We start from the raw sequence: 20,262 nt of genomic DNA on the forward strand, positions 1-20,262 counted from the left end.
TTTCATAATGAGTAAAATTTCAATCAAAACTTGTTGAATGAGAATGATTTAATAAAACATTAACTGACTGAACCTATATTTTTCTTTAAAGCCAGCAGGTAATTTGTTAACAATGTCTGTTTTAATATGCCAATGTGTTTTATACATGGTGTTCATTTTGGTTTCTAATTCTGCTTTCATCCACTTGCCAAATAAGAAACAATTATATTATCTTCAAAAGGTAATAAAAGTGCTCACAGTAGTCACATACTGCAAGAGCAGATAAGAGTCAAATTAATTATCATTTCTGATAGATATTATTATTTAAAGTACCCTCCTCCATGTAATGAAGTTAGTAAACTAATCTTATAAATAAGTGTTGTAAAAATGTTTGCAGGCAGAACATTTCAGAGTAGAGATTTATGGTAGACATACAATCTTCATGTAAAATATAAAAGATTTATTAGCCCAAGTACATATTTTTGATGGTATATATTTTAAAATGTCATTTAATACGAGTTTTATTTTAACCTCCATAGTTAGCAAAACCAATGCTCTGTTCAACGTATTATTTTAAATGAAACACTAGATCAAACCTGTTTTTTCTTTTTTTTTTTTTTGAGATGGAGTCTGACTCTGTCACCCAAGCTGGAGTGCAGTGGCACGATCTCAGCTCACTGCAACCTCCGACTCCCAGGTTCAAGCAATTCTCCTGCCTCAGCCTCCCAAGTAGCTGGGATTACAGGCACGTGCCACCATGCCCAGCTAATTTTTGTATTTTTAGTAAAGGTGGGGTTTCACCACGTTGTTCAGGCTGGACTTGAACCCCTGACCTTGTGATCTGCCTGCCTCGGCCTCCCAAAGTGCTGGGATTACAGGTGTGAGCCACCATGCCCAGCCCAAACCTGTTTTTCATTAGGGTTTAAAGGTCGTACTTTTAAAAACTCTTTGTGCCAAACTGAGTACTAATTTTGTCCTCATTACTCACATAAGACAAGTTGATATTAAACATGTTATCAGGCTGGGTGCAGTGGCTCATGCCTATAATCCCAGCACTTAGGGAGGCCAAGGCAAGTGGTTCACTGGCGGTCAGGAGTTCAAGACCAGCCTGGCCAACATGGTGAAATCCCGTCTTTACTAAAAATACAAAAATTAGCCAGGCGGGGTGGGGCACGCCTGTAATTCCAGCTACTTGGGAGGCTGAGACAGGAGAATCACTTGAACTCAGGAGGCGGAGGTTGCAGTGAGCGAAATAGCGCCACTGCACTGCAGCCTGGGCGACAGAGCAAGACTCTGTCTCAAAACAACAACAACAGCAGCAAAAGAAACCCACCATGTGACCTAAAAATGACCACTCTGAATCAAAGCATTTAGTGCAGTAAATTGATAATCCCTCAGCAGGACTGCAAGACTGAAAACTACAGTCTTCCTAGAGCTTTCGTATAAACTTCTGGAAGACAAGCCTCTCATTATCTCAAGAAGAAACTCTATCCACCAACGTTCAGACACTTAAAACGACCTGGGACCAAGGCAAAAATCGCATAGGGAGTTACAAACCAGCAGGACAAAGCACAATACTTTCCCTTATCTTGTCCCAAACAGGAAACTTCCCTCTCTTAAAATATACACTGCACAGTAGCTAGCCACGACTGCTGCTGCCTGGTGTCCTCAGAGCTACGTGCACATTTCAAATCCTGAAGACCTTGATTAAGGGCAGCTCATCTCCCTGTGCCAAGAATGAGGGAATCACCTGAAGTCACTTCAAATCTTGGTTTCCCTTCTTTTTTAAAAAAACCCTGTAGCCTCTGAATGAACTGATCATCATCCATTTTCAGAAGAAAAGAACATTGTTCGCCAACAAAGGAAAAAGAATTTAAGTCGTGTAAAGTCTTCTTTACATACAAAAAGGTCACCAGCTCCAGGGAGCAGTTCCATGGCCTTAATGAAGACTTCAGTGTGCAGAAACAAAAAACCGACTGCATTAGGCCAGAATCCAATTGTATTTCTTTACTAGTAACTGCATACCTACCTCTTTTCCCTTTGAGTTTTGTTCTCAAAAAGAACTTAAGAAAAAAAAAAAAGGAAAGAAAATCAGGTAATAAAAAGGAAGTCTTAAAGAGACACTCTGGTTAACCTTTTCAACCGACTGAAGAAAATTCAGGGAGTAGAAATACCAAGATAGCAGAAGTCTGAGCAGTGGGCTGCTTTAAAAGTACCTAGCTTTTGCTTTGATAGAAAAACAAAAAAGTCCAACAAATATGAAAAATGAATCTGTTTAATGCTAACAAAGATTATACCTGTTGATGTACGCCAGCCCTTAGGGTGCTATCATAAATGTTCAATTTGCATTAAGTTACTCTTTAGTTGAAAACATTTATTTGTGTCCATAGGATTGGAGGGCTCTAGGAGTAAATAATCCATCCAAAAAAAAGTTTTGAAATCCATTTTTCCAGATCCTTCAGTTAAGCAAACTCTTGTCTGAGTTATAGTATCACCTTGGTGCTCTCTTTGGGAAGGGCAATTAACTACCTTGTGTCCTGAACACAAAGGAAGCATCCATTTCAGCTAACTATTCTGTTTAGGGTAGTTATTTAGGAATTACTTTCACTGTTTGCTTCTTCCTGAAATTTTAAATACAAATTGAGGGGTACTTTCTTAAGAATTCGGTATTTTTTTTTTTTTTTTTGTGAGACAGAGTCTCCCTCTGTCACCAGGCTGGAGTGCAGTAGTGCAATCTCGGCTCACGGCAACCTCTGCCTCCCAGGTTCAAGCAATTCTCCTGCCTCAGCCTCCCAAGTAGCTGGGACTACAGGCATGCACCACCACGCCCAGCTAATTTTTGTATTTTTAGTAGAGACAGGGTTTCACCATGTTGGCCATCATGGTGTCGATCTCTTGACCTCATGATCCACCCGCCTCGGCCTCCCAAAGTGGTGGGATTACAGGCGTGAGCCACCACACCCAGCGCAGTATTTGTTTCTTAAAGTGACTCCAGGACTGGCCCCCGACTGTGTATGTCATCATTTCTGTTCTTTCCCAGGTCCTTGCTGCTTACTCCTAACCACGAATTTGAGTTGCTCATGGTGTGGTCAAGAGTGACAGAGGACCCTGAGCCATAAATGAAAGGGATAAGCCAGGAAGAGAGAGAACACAGAAATTCGTGCTCCACACAACCCAGGAAGCCATGCAGGCCAGACTCGCCTAAACATGGCCATTCAAAGAAACAGCACTTGGTTCTGCTTTTGCTGTGTTTGCTCCAAACTTCCTAGATTCCCTACATCAGGGTGTGGCGACACAAGCCATTTGGCTTTCCACTCATTTTTTAGGATGAGGGGCGTATGCTTTCTGCACTGCAGACCAGTAACCTTCATGTAACCTCAAGTCTCCGGCCTTCTCCACCCTCTGCAGCCAGTGAGGCCTTGAAAGACAAAGGGCTCTGAGCTCCCACAAGGTAAGGCTTAGAGGATCTTCTGACGCTCATTAGCCCATGACACATAAGTGAATACACCCTGTTTCCAAAAGGATTTTCTTTTAGTGCTTAGTGTCACTTAAGGTTTTGGAAAAAATAAAAAAATAAATAAATCACAAACAATTTAGTCTTTCAAAATGACCTAACTGTCCAAATGACAAAGTTCAAAGAAAAGATACCTTTTGACTTTGCTGCATATTTGCTCTCTTTGGTTATGGTTTCTGGGGACCTTGTTTAAGTTGGGTAGACAGAAAAACAATGAGCACTTTGGGAGGCCAAGGCAGGCAGATCACAAGGTCAGGAGATCAAGACCATCCTGGCCAATGCGGTGAAACTCCGTCTCTACTAAAAATGCAAAGATGAGCTGGGTGTGGTGGCACGCACCTGTAATCCTGGCTACTCGGGAGGCAGAGGCAGGAGAATCACTTGAACCCAGGAGGCAGAGATTGCAGTGAGCTGACATGGCGCCACTGCAGTCCAGCCTGGCAACAGAGTGAGACTCTGTCTTAAAAAAAAAAAAAAAAGAAAAGAAAAAGAATGAGTAAAATGTTTGATGAGAAATCATGCTGTCCAACAAACATCTACTGAAAAAAAAATTGAGTTGGATAATTCTGAGTTCTGATTCTACTACTTATTAACTATTCATCTCCAGGTAAGTTATGAATCTCCCCGAGCCTCAGTTTCCTTCCTGGAGAATGGGGCTAACTTGATACACCCCACAGGGCTGCGGTGACAATCACCATGTCATGAGGCTCCTTGCATGGTGCTGCCAGGCAGCAAGAGCCTGGCCAAGCAGGGCAGGACAGTGAGGTGTGCTGTTCTTCAAACAGCAGGTGCAACCAATGGATCATGAAATCACTTTTGTGGCTCGTGACCATCATTATGTCTTTTAGATGAACCAGAATAGAATGGATATAATAGAAAATATCAGGGCGTAGAAGCATGGAGTAATATTTGTGAGACTTTTGTTTCTGTGCATGTGTGTGCACCTGCACAAGCCCACACTAAATCATGCTGCAAAGCAGAGTTCCAATCAGGGATTGCGCCGGCCAACGTGGGTTTAAAGTCCCTAGGAGAGGGTTCAGGAACTCAGGATCTGGCATATGGGATTTGCCGTAAATTCCATTTGAATCCTGGCTCTGCTGTTTACTTTTAGTTAAGTGCGTTAAGCTCTCTGTGCCTGTTTGAAAATATGTCAAATGAGGATGACACAGAATTGCTGTGAGGACGAAGTGGGAGATGGCAAGGAAAGAAGCTAACCATGTTACGGATTCCGCAAATGTTAGGAATTCTCACTACCTGTGTAACTTGTCTGCACGCAACTATCACTAAAGCACTGGATCTAAGAGGGACAAGCCCCTGTTCTCACGCAGGGCTGAGAACCAGTGTCAGTTGCCTGCTCAGGAAATGCAAAGCATTAGTGGGGTACTGACAGTGGTCAGGAATGCCGCTAAGACCGGGGTGGGGGAAAGCCAGAAAACAAAGCAATAGCCTCACCTTTTGTTCCTTGTGAAAAAAACATTAGATTTCTCTCTTAGGTTTTTATTGTGCATTTTTTGTTTGTTGCTGCTTCATTATTTAAATTTACATAAACAATTTGGTTAAAGGAATTCACCAAGGATCACAAAAATAGAAACAGAAGTTAATGAGCCAAGTCCTTCTAGAATAGTGAGTAGCAATAATACCCTAAAGGCCTCTACCCCAATCCTTAATTAGAAATAGTTACTATTTATTGAGCATTCCTCAGAACCCAGAGTAGGACCACAAACATGTTCTCATCCAGTAAAATCTTCACAGCAAATCTGTGAGTTAGTAATTACTAGGCTTGGTTTAAGGATGAGGAAACTGAAGCTTGGAGGCTAAGTGACTTCATTGAGGTCACACTTGTATCAGGCAGTGCTGGAATAAAAATGTGGGTCGTGCTGACGCTTAGAAGATGCTCTGAAAGATTCTATCCCAGGTAGTCTGCTGAATGATTTCCTGGGTGGTATTAAGCATTGCACAGTGGCTCTAGACCATGTTACTTTTTTTCAACCAACATTGAGCCTTGCAGACAAAGCCATACAAAGTTAAAAAAGAAAGCTTCTATGTTTACAATGCTTGGAGATCAGGATCTACATGGATACAAAGCTTAGCAGTGTTTTGTAAGCATGCTTTCCGGACTACATACATAGAGCATTTGCTCAAAAGTAGGGTGGAAACTTATGGAACTGAACCAAAACCTGGTGATGTCAAGGTATATTTAGTCTTTGCTCAGATGTGCTTCCAAAACGTTACTGGCAGAGCCAAGAATCATCTAATGTTACTTCTTTATTTAGAGTTCTTTTATGTACACAAGCACACAACTATTTCTTATTAAGAAGCATTCAAAGTAATGCAGGGCACGTTCCTAGAACCTTTCATCCAAGGATATAAAAGTACTTTACAGACATGCGCATTATCTCTGCTGAGAAAACCTCATTTGGCCCATTTTTGAGATGGGCATAACCAAAATATAAAACTTGAGAATTTATACTCTCATTTTCTACTGTAAGCAGGAAGTCATGCTTCTAACAGCCAGAGGGAATCTAACGTGCTACACATTTCTTCCCATTTTATCCTGAAAGGGATACTTTTTCTTCTTTAAATTAAAAATAAAAATTGTGGTAAAATACACATAGCATAAAATGTATCGCTTTTGCCGTTTCAAAGTAAACATTTCAGTGATCTTAAAGACATTCACATTGTTTTGTAGCCATCACCACCATCCATTCACAAGATGCCTTTCATCTGACAAAACCGAAGTCCTTTGTGAAATACTGTAACTCCTCATCCCCCACCTTCCCTCAGCCCCTGGTGGCCACCCTTCTACTCTGTGTCTCTGTGAATTTGACTAGTCTAGGTACCTCATATTAGGGGAACCATCTAGTGTCTGTCCTTTTGTGACTGGCTTATTTCACTTAGCATAATGTCTTTAGGGTATATCTGCATTATAGACTGTCAGGATTTTCTTCCATTTTAAAGCTGAATAATTCCCCATTGTATGGATGGACCACGTTTTGTTCATCCACTCATCTGGTGACGGACACTTGAACTATTTCCACCTTTTGGGTACCATGATGATCGTGGATGTACGAAACTCTGAAATCCTGCTTTCAACTCTTTCTGGAAGTGGAACTGCTGGATCACGTTAGCTCTCATTTTTGGGGAACTCTATACTGTTTTCCAAAGTGGCTGCACCATTTTACATTCCCACCAACGGTGCACAGGGCTCCAATTTCTTCACATCCTCAAAATTACTTAAGAGTAATTCCAATTGTTTTAGAGGTCAGTGCTAGGATAGCCATAACTGTAGTTGGTCTAAGATAAAAATCACATTCTCCTTCCCTTCCAGTGGCATGTTCTCTATGCTTCCTAATCAATGGGCATTGAAGAGTTATTTCCACATGCCCAGAAAGTTCATTTCTGCCTGGGTTTTACTCTTGTCTCCTCTGTGTTTCTCTTCTCCAGAATGTATGTGTGTGTGTGTGTGTGTGTGTGTGTGTGTGCTCCTCAGCTCCCCCCAATGACTACAGAGTGTTAAAAAAAAAAAAAAAAAAACCACATTAAAAGAAAAAAAAACAACCCAGTCATGTGTGGAGCTGAATATGCGGAAATGTTAAAGTGAAGGACAGGATGGAACTGTGAGGCCCGATGGGAGCCACGAGGTCCCACAGCTGCAGACCCCATGCCGGCTTGGACAAGGTCTATGTTGCTCATGCCTATACACCTGGAGAGTAGTAATTACTCAATGAATACTTTCTGAATTTATGTTACATATGAACCAAAGCAATGACAGGAGCTCTTATTGTACAAAGAATCCAATCTCTAGAACACTCCTTGAGAGTCACACTTCTACAAAGGAGAAGAAAAGAAAATAGAATCAGAGTCCAGAAAGGGATGGCCAATTTAACCCTCCACCATCGGAGCAAACACTCACTGGGTCTGTGTGAAGAACACCACGCACTCTTACAACAGTGATCGTAAGAAAGACGAAGATGAAGTGTAGAGAGATGGAATTCCTTCTCTCATGTTCTTCCTTGCTAGTCTGCAACAACTTACTGGTTAAAATCATTCACCAAGAGCTAGATTCTAAAAGTCATCGCAAAGCAACTATAAGTTTTTTAATTCTCACAGCCCACAGTTTCACAGAAAGCCCTTCATGGAGGTAATCACCTTTGAGAAGGTAGCTTTAGTTCCTACAGCAAAATTCCAACATTAAGACATTTAAAATCCACATCTCCCTATAGAAACCTCCCCAGTGCTAAACAAACCATGCATCATTTTGTTCTTTATGGTTATCAGTGGATAAAACTGTGGCATCTTAGTATAGAAACCTATCTGGGTAAGTTATTCACACACACACACACACACACACACACACACACACACACACACACACACAAACGAAGCCAGATATCAAATGAAAATACCTGTTGAAAATATCTGCTCATAAAAACATGCTCTATTGGGTGAAAAAAAAAAACAATCCTTTCATCCAATTAAAAAAAAGCAATAAAAGTAAAAGCAATTAAACATAGTAGCTCTTATAAAAGGGGCAGGTAAGGACGCTATGACTTGCATACCTGAGGTATGATTGACATTTTCTTCCTTAAATCGTGAAGTCCAATTTCAGTTGTCAAGATCTTATCAATCCAAATTTTACCTTCGGGTTCTGACAGTCTAAAAAGGGCTGAGATGAGGGAACTTTTTCCAGCTCCAGTTCTTCCCACAATGCCAACCTACAGAGAGATCCAGGAGGCAGGATTAAAAAAAAAAAAAAATCACAAGATGCAGCAAAACTAGGAGAAAACTTTCGGTTTTTGAAGAAGAATTAAGGACATTCTATATTGAGAGTAGTCTAAGACTTTCCCAACATCAGCACTGATGACCTTCTGAGCTGGATACGTCTTCATTTTGGGGGCTGCCCCAGGCATTGTGGGAGGTTTGCTAGTATCCCTGGGCCCTACTGCATAGATGCCAGGAGCACACTCCCAGAATGATACCACCGAAAATGTCACTGACAAATGTCCTCTGGGGCAAAACTGCCCCTGGTTGAGATCCACTGCTCTAAATAAGAGTTAAAAATAACCGAATTCTTTTACTGGCATTGAAAAGTCAACAGTCTCCTAAGTGGCCCATGAAAAGGCAACTTTTAAATTAGCTTTACTGGCAGGATCTGAGTAATGTGAATTTCTGATAATTTCACAGGGATATTAATTCAAGACAAAGGTGTCAGAAGTGACATAAACGAGTATTCATTCTTCCAGAGTTCTATTATTTAAGATAACATATTCTTTGGTAGAGAAACTTCCAAATATTAAATATCTGACCATATTTTGTCTCAAAAGGAAATGTTTTAAAATTCTGAAGTAAAGATTGCAGTGTCTTAAAAGACACTAGCAGCCAAAACACACATAATGAGATCAACAACACAAATAACATTTGCCGTTTACGTAAGGCCTTTCATCTGCACAGTTCAAAAGGCATTCTACAAACTAATTAATACTTACAATTGTCCCTTGAGAAACATTTGTGTCAAGTATCACTCCTCTATTAAAGCCGAGACAGAGCGAAATGAAGTGCACGGCCAATACGATCAAAGAATCAATAAAATGCAGGAAAAAAGGTGGGGGCAATACCTCTATATTGTAAAAACTGGCTTTCACATGTGTGCATATAAATCTGTATGCAGAAACTGGCCTCTGTGCCAAGGACCTTGCCCACCTGCAAATTTCCTGGTGGGAACTTCCCAAGAAATGACATCCTCCTTATTTAGGAATCTGGAGTCAACGAAGGACATAAAAGATGCCTTCAATGATTTGTCGATTATTTAATAAATTTTAAAACTCACTGCAGAACTTTACTGGGCACTGGGTATGTGTTGGGAATGTTACATATTACCTCATTTGAACACTTCCATATCTGTAAAGTCAATAATGACATTTCCACAAGGAATTTTATCTTTAAAGAGATACATGTACAAAATATAAAAATGTAAATGTTTAAAAAGTGGCTTTAGCTAATTGTATTACCTTTGGAGTCATATTCTACCTTATGGTAAATCCTAGTTTATACTTTATAGGTGGCCCATTTTCTGCACATAGGTACATCTGGGGGTGTGTGTGTGTGTGTGTGTATATATATATATATATACACCAATTTGAATTTCTGAGATAATTTCACAGGGATATTAATTTCACAGGGATATTAATTCAAGACAGAGGTGTCAGAAGTGACATAAACGAGTATTCATTTTTCCAGAGTTCTATCATTTAAGATGACATAGTCTTTGGTAGAGAAACTTCCAAATATTAAATACCTGACTATATTTTGTCTCTGTCACACACACACAAACACACACACACACACATACACACACACACATACATACAGTGTGTGTGGCTCATGTGTTTCTGAGTAAATCAGCACATACCTAGACACAGACAAATGCTGTGTTTGTGAGAATGTGTGGACACTCACATTATCAGCTCTATGGGAAACTGATCCATCTGTGCAAACCTGGACATTTGTAGGCTATTATTGGTAGATGGCCAGGATGGACTCCTTAAAGGTAGGGACACTGAGGGCTGCCTACAACCATAAGACTAGGCACTCCACACTCAGGTGAGGATATAATCAGCAAAAGGCAACCAAAGAAAACCTGGCTCTGGTTATTTCTCTTTTCAAAGTCATCAAAATTACAGTCCCAAGTCTTTCACAAGTCACCAATGGGTTTTACCAAATCCTATGGAGAATATCACTAATATCAGTAAGTTTACATTTATAACACCAAAAAGACACTTAGTCTTATTTTAATTGCTTTGCAATTGACCCTTTTTATTTTCCCAACTGGGCCAAGAGTGATCTCTTTGGGCAAACATTAGACATTTGTACGTGGGTCTCTCTTCACATATGAAACTCAACATGATCAATACCCAACACCCCCCTCAAAACAGCTGCTGCTTCTGACTCCTCCATTTTAATCCAATAAATTCTTCCCCAAGTTCACAGGCTCAAAACATGCACCTCCCAGCTTTCCCCAACTCCAAGCACTAAAAATATTACTTGTTCTGTTTCTTGACTCAATACCCTCATTTTAATTTCTGCAACATTAGTTGAGTGCAAGGCTGCATTAACATCTGAAAAACAAAAATGCTTTTGCTAGTTATAATCAGTGCAAGTGAATTTGAAAAATAAATAAATGCTAGCCACAACCCCAGCAATCTAACAGAATCCTTGTCACATGTTAATACCTTTTCTTTCTGAACTTGAGTGTGAGTTATCTACATTCCTAAAGATATAATCTCATATATTTAGGCAAAATGAGAATATGAACAGATTATTGTAATCTATTTTCATTTATTATTTAATAAAAGTACTTACTTCAGTAGCTATGTATTACAGTATATGATTATTTATTCAACAAATCCCCTATTTGTGGATGTTTAGGCTCCAATATTTCGCTATTGTAAATAATACCATGTTAAATATGCTTGAAGCTACATCTTTGCAAACAACCTTAATTAGTTTCTTAAAATAAATTCTTAGATGTGGAATTGCTGAGGAACAGGTATGAACATTTTCAAAGGAGGCTGTTAAGTGATGCCAAACTAGCCTCCAGAAATATGATACCAATTTCTACTCCCACCTGTATCCCTGCAAATTCACTAAGCAGGGTGTTACAACTTTGTTTTAGTCAACATTAGTTTGATTCTGCAAAGTGGAATCACTTGCCCTATCACATCTTGCCAGTAGTACATAAAATCAATTGGCTTCGGGCCTGTAGCGTCTTCCCGTGCACTCAATTCTCAGATTAAACTTCCGAAGTACGGCTCTCTGCCTGGCACTCCACACTGGGAAAGCTCCTCTACAAAACGGTCCCAACTAACCTTTCCATCCTTAGCGCCATGAGCTGGCTTGAGTTGGCGGGGTGGCTGTGAGGACTAAGTGTGCACATGTGTGTTATTCACCTGGTAGTTCATGCCCCTGTACACTCAGAGGTGCCTAATTCTTCATTCACATCGAATCACGGCATCGAGCCTTGGCATATGCCATTGTGCCTTTCACATGAATTTCGACCTGCTGAAATTCTAACCACCTTCCAAAGTCTGTTTCAAATGCATAATTGCATTAAAATCCTCCACCTGTCCCCATGTGGATTTCTCCCACACTTAATGGCTGTCGTAACGCCTTTTCTAAACAGCCATAAAATCTGTGAACTCCTTCTGCCTTACAGAGCAGCCATTTATATGCTCCTTTGTTTCCTCTACTAGGCGGTATGTGCTGTGGGCAGGACCTATATTAGAATTAGCTCTGTATTATTTGTATCACCCGTGGTGTCCTGCAAAACACAGAAGTCCCCCAGAGAGTTGAGCATTTAACTCAGGCTTGAAACACTTATGGGAAATCTGTTGCCATACTGTTCAGGTATACAGTAAGCTGGGTGTTTTACACCTCTTATCTTGCTTAAGTATACAATTCTAATGGTTAGGCCCTATCACTTGGATTTTGCAAAAGAGAAAAATAGAGACTTAGTAAGATTGATTAAACCATCTGAAATAACTGAGCCCCTAAGTGACGGAATGGGACTGAAACCCAGGTCTGCCTGCCTCTTGCCCATTCTGTTGATGGCCTCCCAATCACTTGGATAGCCTGGCTCTGTATTCCCTTGGTGTAGCTAGAAGGGATACGGCAGGGAGAAGTGTGGTTGTATTTAAAGGCACTGGCCTGCCACACTGGTCCTACTGTCACACATTTAATGCATGCTGTGGACAGGGATGAGTATAAAAAGGTGGCTGGGACAAGAAGATGACTACTTTGAGCCAAGACGGTACCTGTGTTAGGGTGGATTACAGCTGTTGACAGGAAGAACTGGCACCCACAGAAGAGGCTGGGAGAAAAGCCTGCAGCTACGTTGGACATGGGGCAACTGGGAAACAGGCCAGACAGACCTAGTGTACTGTCTGGGGCAGTGAGACTCCTTTTGATCCCATCAGTAGTGAAGGGAACTCAAACACATGGCTGTGCTGAGCTGGTATGAGGACAGAGACTGCTATTCAGGGAAGGCTGTACGGCGGATGAAAACTGTGATAGAAGACAGAGATGACTGGAAAGGTGCAAATGAATGCATAAATGTGGAATCACAGGATTAAATTGTAATGTAAATTCATAATTTACAGAATATAAAAGTAAAACAAAAACAAAAACAGAAAACAAAAAACCTGTCGGGTGGCACTTGGCCCAGGACTATCCAGTGTCTCATGTTTAGTCATAAGAGGGGCTGGGGAAATCCATGAGCTCAACTTCAAGTTGTCAAAGGAAGTTTCTTGGAAATCACAGATTATTAGTCATCAAAAATTGTTTAGCGGAGAGTGATGGCTTTACTGCAGGGGCAGGAGTGGGGGTGGTGGTTCTTGTCCCAATGCAATTTTAATCAAAAGGGTGGGGTGGGCCTGAGCGTCTGCATTTCTAACATGTTTCCAGCAGAGGCAGGTGATGCTGATCCCGGCCCCTGAGATGAGCAAGTAGGCAGGGGAAGTGGGACAATCTGGCTGTGAGAGGAGGGGTTTCTCAGCAAACATTAATGTAAAAAAGGAGAGAATATAAGAAACTAATATTTTGCACATTATAGCAAGGTCTAGTACACATCTGTAAAAATGTATTATCCAAGTAATAGCTCTGAGCAAGGGGAAAAAAAAATAACAAACCAAAATCAATCTACCTCTAAAGATGAAAAATGCTTTAAAATGGCCCAGTACTCTCTAAAATGATTAAATCAACCACAAAATCATCTAAATGAAAAATGCATCCAGTGTTTGGAGTGTAACCAGGAAGCTTAGCGTGGTAGATACCTCATTTTAGTGCTTTCTTTTTTACTCGCTATTTCTTCCATGAATTAGAAACCTACTTAGCACCTATTACTTTTGCCTATTTATTATAATGTCCAGGAAATCTGAGCAGATGAAGCAATTGAAAGAGAATGAAGCCCTGTTTCTGCTGTGTGGACACATTCCTACATCCCCGCCGGAAACAATGCCCCTCTCCATCAGCTCCAACAGCAAAGGGACTGCCTGCGATCCTGGGGCCGCACGCAGGTGTGGAGGAGACACACCCTGAACATACACAGGCAAAGTGGAACCAACTCACCATGATGTTGCCTGAATGCCGTCTCTGAATACACAAATGAAGCTAAAGGTGACACTGTGAGTGAACCAGGACACAAATCAAAAGCCAAGTGGGGTTGGGCGCGGTGGCTCACGCCTGTAATCCCAGCACTTTGGGAGGTGGAGGCAGGTGGATTGCTTGAGGTCAGGGGTTCGAGACCAGCCTGACCAACATGGTGAAACCCCATCTCTACTAAAAATTCAAAAATTAGCCAGGTGTGGCAGCGGGCACCTGTAATTGCAGCTACTCGGGAGGCTGAGGCAGGAGAATCGCTTGAACCTGGGAGGCAGAGTGAGCCGAGATTGCGCCGCTGCATTCCAGCCTGGATGACACAGCGAGACTCTGTCTCAAAAGCCAAGTGGTTGCAGCTATAATCCAGTCTTCAAATTCAATTTACCCTCCCACATTTTAGATCTCAGGTAATCCTATGATTTGGGATGGTTTTAAGATGGAACACTATCAATGTGGGGATATAGGTTGTTTTCTAACTTGTACAACAGAGGTTTGTAGATAATTCATATTTTATGGCTTCAAGGGAAATTTACAACGTGGCCAAACTAACAGAATGATATTGATCAGGTAGGACCTGATAAACACATCGTCTGAGAGTACGCAGACATCCCCCTGGCACCATCAGAACAGAATGTGAGAAACCTGCCTTCAGCAAGAGCTACAGCTGCTGCTGCCTGCAGAGTGGTCTCCACCCTCTTCACACTCACAAGGTCGCTGGGTAGATAATGACGAATCAGCTTTTGCTGCTTCCCTGGGTATTATCTGGGCATGAATCTGTACATTTCTTTTTCATGGCACAAGGGTATCATTCATTCAATTATGGCTATAGCCCATTAAATGGGTCTGTGGTAGGAAGCGCTGAGAAGAAAAAGAGCAGTTTTGAAAGTATCTAACACTGACACCCAGAGAATGGGCTGTTGGAGGAGCTGTTGTGTGTGTTTTGTTACTGATTTCTTCATACGTGCCTATCCCTCACTCTCAAAGGCACACACCATGTGCCCTGCAGCATGCCATTTTCTGGGGGCACAGAGATGAACATAAAATGCTCCCTGAATTTAAGAGACTCAGGGTACTGTGAGATGCTGACTCGGAATTATAAATCATGCCATCGTGCTATCTTCTTTAAAAAAAAATTGTGGTAAAATACACAAAAGTACTTTATGTACTTTTAAAATTGTAGTAAAATAACATCAAATTGATTATTATAATCACTTTAAAATGTACAGTTCAATTATGTTAAATACATTCATGTTGTTGGGCAACCACCACCATCATCCATCTCTAAAACTCTGTTTATCTTATAAAACTGAAACTCTATACCCATTAAACACTAACGCCTATTCCCCTACCCTGCCACCCACCATCCTACCTTCTGTCTCCATGACTGACTACTCCAGGTACCCACTTGTAAGTGGAATCTTACAGCACCGTCCTTAGGTGTCTGGCCTAGTTCACTTAGCATACTGTCCTCAGGGCTCATCCATGTCACAGCATGTGTCAGAATCACCTCCTTTTTAAGTCTGGATAATATTCCATTATGTGTGTGTATCACATTTGGTTTTTCCATTCCTCGGTCAATGGACACTTGGGCTGCTTCCACCTACTGCTCACTGCAAATAATGGTGTTATGAACACAGGTGGACCACAAATGTTATATTAAAGAATCTGGCCAGGCATGGTGGCTCATGCCTGTAATCCTAGGCATGATTTGGGAGGCTAAGGTGGCTGATCACTTTAGCTCAGGAGTTCGAGACCAGCCATGGCCAACATGGCAAAACCCGGTCTCTACTAAAAATACAAAAATGAGTTGGGTGCCGTGGTGCACACCTGCAATCCCAGCTACTGAGGAGACTGAGGCAGGAGAATCGCTTGAACCTGGGAGGCGGAGGTCGCAGTGTGCCGGGAATGTGACATTGCACTCCAGCCTGGGTGACAGAGCAAGACTCTGTATCAGAAAAAGAATCTATAGGACGATGTGGAGAACAGAGTTTCAAAGGGGCAGAGATGTCTGAAGTGACTGAAAAAGGATGCACACTAGGAGCAAGGCAGACAGGTGCTTGGGGAGAAGGACAGCACCCTGAGGACAAGGGCTGTGTGTCCATATTGGGAGTTGTAAGGAAAGGGGTGGGAAGGGGAAGAGATTCTCCTGTCTTGTTTGCTCTGGTTTAGTTCCTTCAAGAGAATGTCCTAGTCCTAGCCAAGGGCCCTAGGCCACATGTGAAAGGGACATTGCTGGTAGACTTAGGTGCCTGCAGAATGAGCTCACAAACCTCCACACAGCCTCCCAAGCCCCTCCTTGCTTTCCTTTCACTGACTTTGAGTGAGTCTCTGGTGCCTTTACTGCCTCCAGCTTGGGGGTCTGACTTCTGAGCACTGATGGGGTCATGGGATCTGCGTCTTCCCTGGGGGCTGAGAGCCACACAGGTCCTGTCGGGGTGGGCCTGGGGCTCAGTAAGGTTGCAGCAGCTGCTCACCCAGGCCAGGAGCTGGCCATGTAAGGATCAGATCTGTGATCAAACTGTTTCAGAAAGAAAGAGTTTGCAGTGAGAGGGATGGGGAGGGAAAGCAAAACACAGGTTAAAGGAAGGCAAGAAAGACTAACGAAAGGGCCTGATATGGTTTGGCTGTGTCCCCACCCAAATCTCATCTTAAATTCCCACATGTTGTGGGAGGGACCCAGTGGGAGGTAACTGAATCATGGGGGCAGGTCTTTCCCGTGGTGTTCTCATGATAGTGACTAAGTGTCATGAGATCTGATGGTTTTATAAGGGGAAGTTTCCCTGCACAAACTCTCTCTTTTCTTACTGCCATCCATAGAAGATGTGACTTGCTCCTCCTTGCCTGCCATCATGATTCTGAGGCCTCCCCAACCACGTGGAACTTTAAGTCCATTAAACCTCTCTTTCTTCTGTAAATTGCCTAGTCCCAGGTATACCTTTATCAGCAGCGTGAAAACAGACTAACACAAGACCAAAGGACCGAGGAGGAGAAAGGCTGGAACAGAAGCTGCAGCAATGGAGAGGAAGAGAAGGACTTGAGAAACGCAACAAAGTAAAAATCAACAGAATTAGACATGGGAGTGTTGGTGACACAAAGCCAGAGTTGACTTCCAGGAAAAACCCATGAGTAATTAGGTGTCAAACAGAGTATCCTGGGTCACGTTAAGCTCCAGCCCTGAGGCCCGGGGCCCACCAACCACAATAAAGCAGTTCATAGCATGAAGAAAGAATGTTGGTATCCACATTCCATGGTCAGTTTCCAAGACAGGTTAACCTATGTACCACTAATCCCCTTCACATATCCACAAGGAAGACAGCAAGCACACAAAGCACTAAATCTTCTGAAATTGAGAAGAGGCAAGATGCTTTAAACAAACCTTTTCTCGTGATTTAATGAGCGCTGTCAGATGCTTCAGTACCAGAGGCCCATCTAGACTGTACATGAAGTTCACATTGTCAAAGATGATCACTCCTTCATGGGGCCAGGTCGGTGGCGGGCGTTTCTGACATTCCCAAGGTGCTTCTTTTTCAAGGTCTGTGTATTCAATCACTCTTTCTACTGAGATCATCTGAAAGAAATATGACATCCCCAGGGGTTAGGAATGGAGGGTGTCATTTATGGATGTTAAGAGACTGTCAATGAAATGTTCTTCTTTCATACATAGTTGGTTAAGGAGAGAAGCAGGAGACAGACGAGGATGTTGATGACTTACAAATTTGGTTCATCATTCTGTAACACCTTCACTTACAACCACTTCCTTCAACATCAGGTTAAAAGAATGAGAGAAATGAATGCTTAGATTTTGTTTATCCACTTTTCACATCTGTATTAAAGGCAAGAAAATTTTGTAAAGGAAAAGAATACTCACAGCCACCAATCAAGAATAGTTTGCTGGCTGGGCGCGGTGGTTCACACCTATAATCTCCGCACTTTGGGAAGCCGAAGTGGGTGGATCACCTAAGGTAAGGAGTTTGAGACCAGCCTGGCCAACATGGTGAAACCCCATTTCTACTAAAAATATAAAAATTAGTCGGCTGTGGTGATGCATGCCTGCAATCCCAGCTACTCGGGAGGCTGAGGCAGGAGAATCACTTGAACCCGGGAGGCAGAGGTTGCAGTGAGCCGAGATCTCACCACTGCAGTCCAGCCTGGGCGAGAAGAGCAAAACTCTGCCCCCTTACCCCAACCCCCATTAAATAATCTTTTGCTATAGAAGGATCACCTGATATAGATCGGTTAAATTGGATGATCATGAAACCTCACTGCAATAATTACTCAACTTTTGCTCTACGGGAAGAATGAAAAGATTTTTAAGTTCATTGCTTTTCTCCCTTTAGGGGAAGGTGCAAATATTTAAAACATTGATTAAAGCCTCCTATACCACCATAAACTAATACCCTTTGACTAACACCTTCCAAGAGGTGGCTTTCTGTGCCATGAAGGCACACCAGCAAACCTCAGGCCTTCCTTCCTTCTGTTCATCACATAAGAGAGTAAACACTGGAACTGGGAGAGGAGGAGACCCATTAATTAAATATAAACAACCTCAAAATCCTGAAATCTTCTTTTACCAGGAATGAGGAATTACCCATTAAGAAACAAAAATAAACAGGCTTCTAAGAAATTAGCTTATATCCTCTCTAGAATTTCTGAACCTCCCTCCTACAGAGACATTTATTACATCTGAAAAAGCTTGTGATAAATATAAAACCTGCTGACATAGCAACCATAAGACTCAGAAAAAGATGTATATATTTTATTTTACATTAACTTAAAACAGATGGAGGATGGATCTTTAAAAAATCTGTTAGCAAAGATGTAAAAATTACAGTTTTAGTATTTCACATTAGAATGGCTTTTATACCTTTTAATGGCAAGGAGACTTGAAAAAGCAAAAGAACGTGAAGATGAATATTACCATATTCTCAACTTCGGCACTTTGTCGAACACACCACTGAAACATCCCCATGAGTGTGAGGGCGTAGGACAGCGCCAAGCCCACCTGCCCGGCATCCAGAGCTACATAAGGAGGAAGAAGGGAATAAAGTCAGTCTCACTTCACACCTAGGCCTGGCTCCTTCTGCCACTTAGCAAGAGGAACCCTTCATGATGTCAAAACAATTATCATATAATGACATTTATAGCTATACTTTTACCATTTGTTGCTTGAGATCAAGAGACAATGGGGAAAACAACACTGTATATTCAGAAAAATTATTAGATGATTTTATGAATTCCAACAGGATCGACATACATTTAATTAACCGCATTATATATGCAAGAAACAATGTCATTATTCAGACATTCATTATTATGGTTTCAAAGCCCATTACATTATTCCACTTTCTACGTGCAATGCAACCACAGCTGGAAACCACTAAAAACAAAGCAATAGGTTGTAAGTGCCAACGCTTTTGAGACTAAAATACTACTCTCCTTGTTCCATTAATAAGTATTGTAATGCACCGTTGTTACTGGGGTGGTGAACTCATGCCATGCTTGTCTGGCACCCATGTGGCAGTGAAGATAATACTCTTTCCTGCTGAGAATTTTTCTCAACCTCATGCGCCAGGCAACTACAAACAACAGATACAAGCAGTTGGAAAGCTAACACCATAAGCTGGACAAAATGCTTCAGAATAAATTGGTTCTCTCTTCGCAACTACCAGATGCTAACAGGAACGTTCAGAATCTCAACTGCGCATACCTCAACCCATGCAAAGAAAGATAAAAGAAACCCCTCAAGACCCAAATGACTCCTTAAACGAGTCACACTGCTGAATCCTATCCAACCTGACACACCGTAAATGATTTAAATACACTTCATTAGGACCAAACAGTATGTAGTATTAGACGAGGTGGCAAGAGTGTAATTTAATAACTGTAAACACAGCTATAAATTGTAATCATACCATACATAGTTATTCACATCTGTACTTACTTTTTGCCAGAATCAGGGACCCAAAGGCAACGACGATGACAAACATGGCACAGATGGCATCCAGACGGACGGCGAACCAGCGGGATGTTGTCAAAAACAAGAACCAAGCCTCTGAATTTGAGAACGGTAACAAGCATGATGAATAAGTAGAACCGTATTAACTGCATTGGATGCGAGAGTGCGTTTTGCTCAGCTGAGCTACAGAAGATGTTTACATGGAGTTGGGCAGCAAAGTTGCACACCCAAGGAACCTGTAGATTCCAGAAAGCTAAGTGATACAGGCACTATACGATACACATACACAGTGGTATATGATGGCTTTGAGTGAAGATGCATGCAAATATGAAACCCAGGAATATGATCCTAATAAAGAACTGAGAAAAACAGTCTCATAAGGACATCTCTTGCAGTGCTGAGAGGTACTTATGTGAAGTGCATCTCACGTGAAGTCCACCCACGCACATGATTGACTGTTTCAGTTCTCCAATAGCAGAGTGTAGTCCCAATTTACTTCTCCCACCTTCCATACTTACCAGAAGGCCCGCGCACACTATTGCTTAGGGACTGTATCAAAATGACCTCACTAACAAGATTTGCATGTGGTTTTTTGTTTGTTGTTTGTTTGCTACTTCTTTTTTCCTTTTAGCATGTGGTTTTTAAAGTGCCATTTAATCAG

General features: G+C 41.7%; 1 protein-coding gene across 5 annotated transcripts in view; it reads right to left on the minus strand.

Moving 5' to 3' along the window:
- ABCC4 (ATP binding cassette subfamily C member 4) overlaps positions 1-20,262 on the minus strand; it is a 291,680-nt gene that overhangs the window by 38,485 nt on the left and 232,933 nt on the right. For all 5 annotated transcript variants that reach the window (XM_028837214.2, XM_028837213.2, XM_028837212.2 and 2 more), the window contains 4 exons: positions 19,587-19,697; positions 18,564-18,664; positions 17,022-17,213; positions 8,053-8,208 (listed from right to left, as the gene is read on the minus strand). In XM_028837214.2, coding sequence (XP_028693047.2) covers positions 8,053-8,208; positions 17,022-17,213; positions 18,564-18,664; positions 19,587-19,697 — 560 coding nt within the window. The remainder of the gene's footprint in view (positions 1-8,052; positions 8,209-17,021; positions 17,214-18,563; positions 18,665-19,586; positions 19,698-20,262) is intronic.

Source organism: Macaca mulatta, chromosome 17 (genome assembly GCF_049350105.2).
Source record: "Macaca mulatta isolate MMU2019108-1 chromosome 17, T2T-MMU8v2.0, whole genome shotgun sequence".
In the NCBI taxonomy this organism is placed as follows: domain Eukaryota; kingdom Metazoa; phylum Chordata; class Mammalia; order Primates; family Cercopithecidae; genus Macaca; species Macaca mulatta.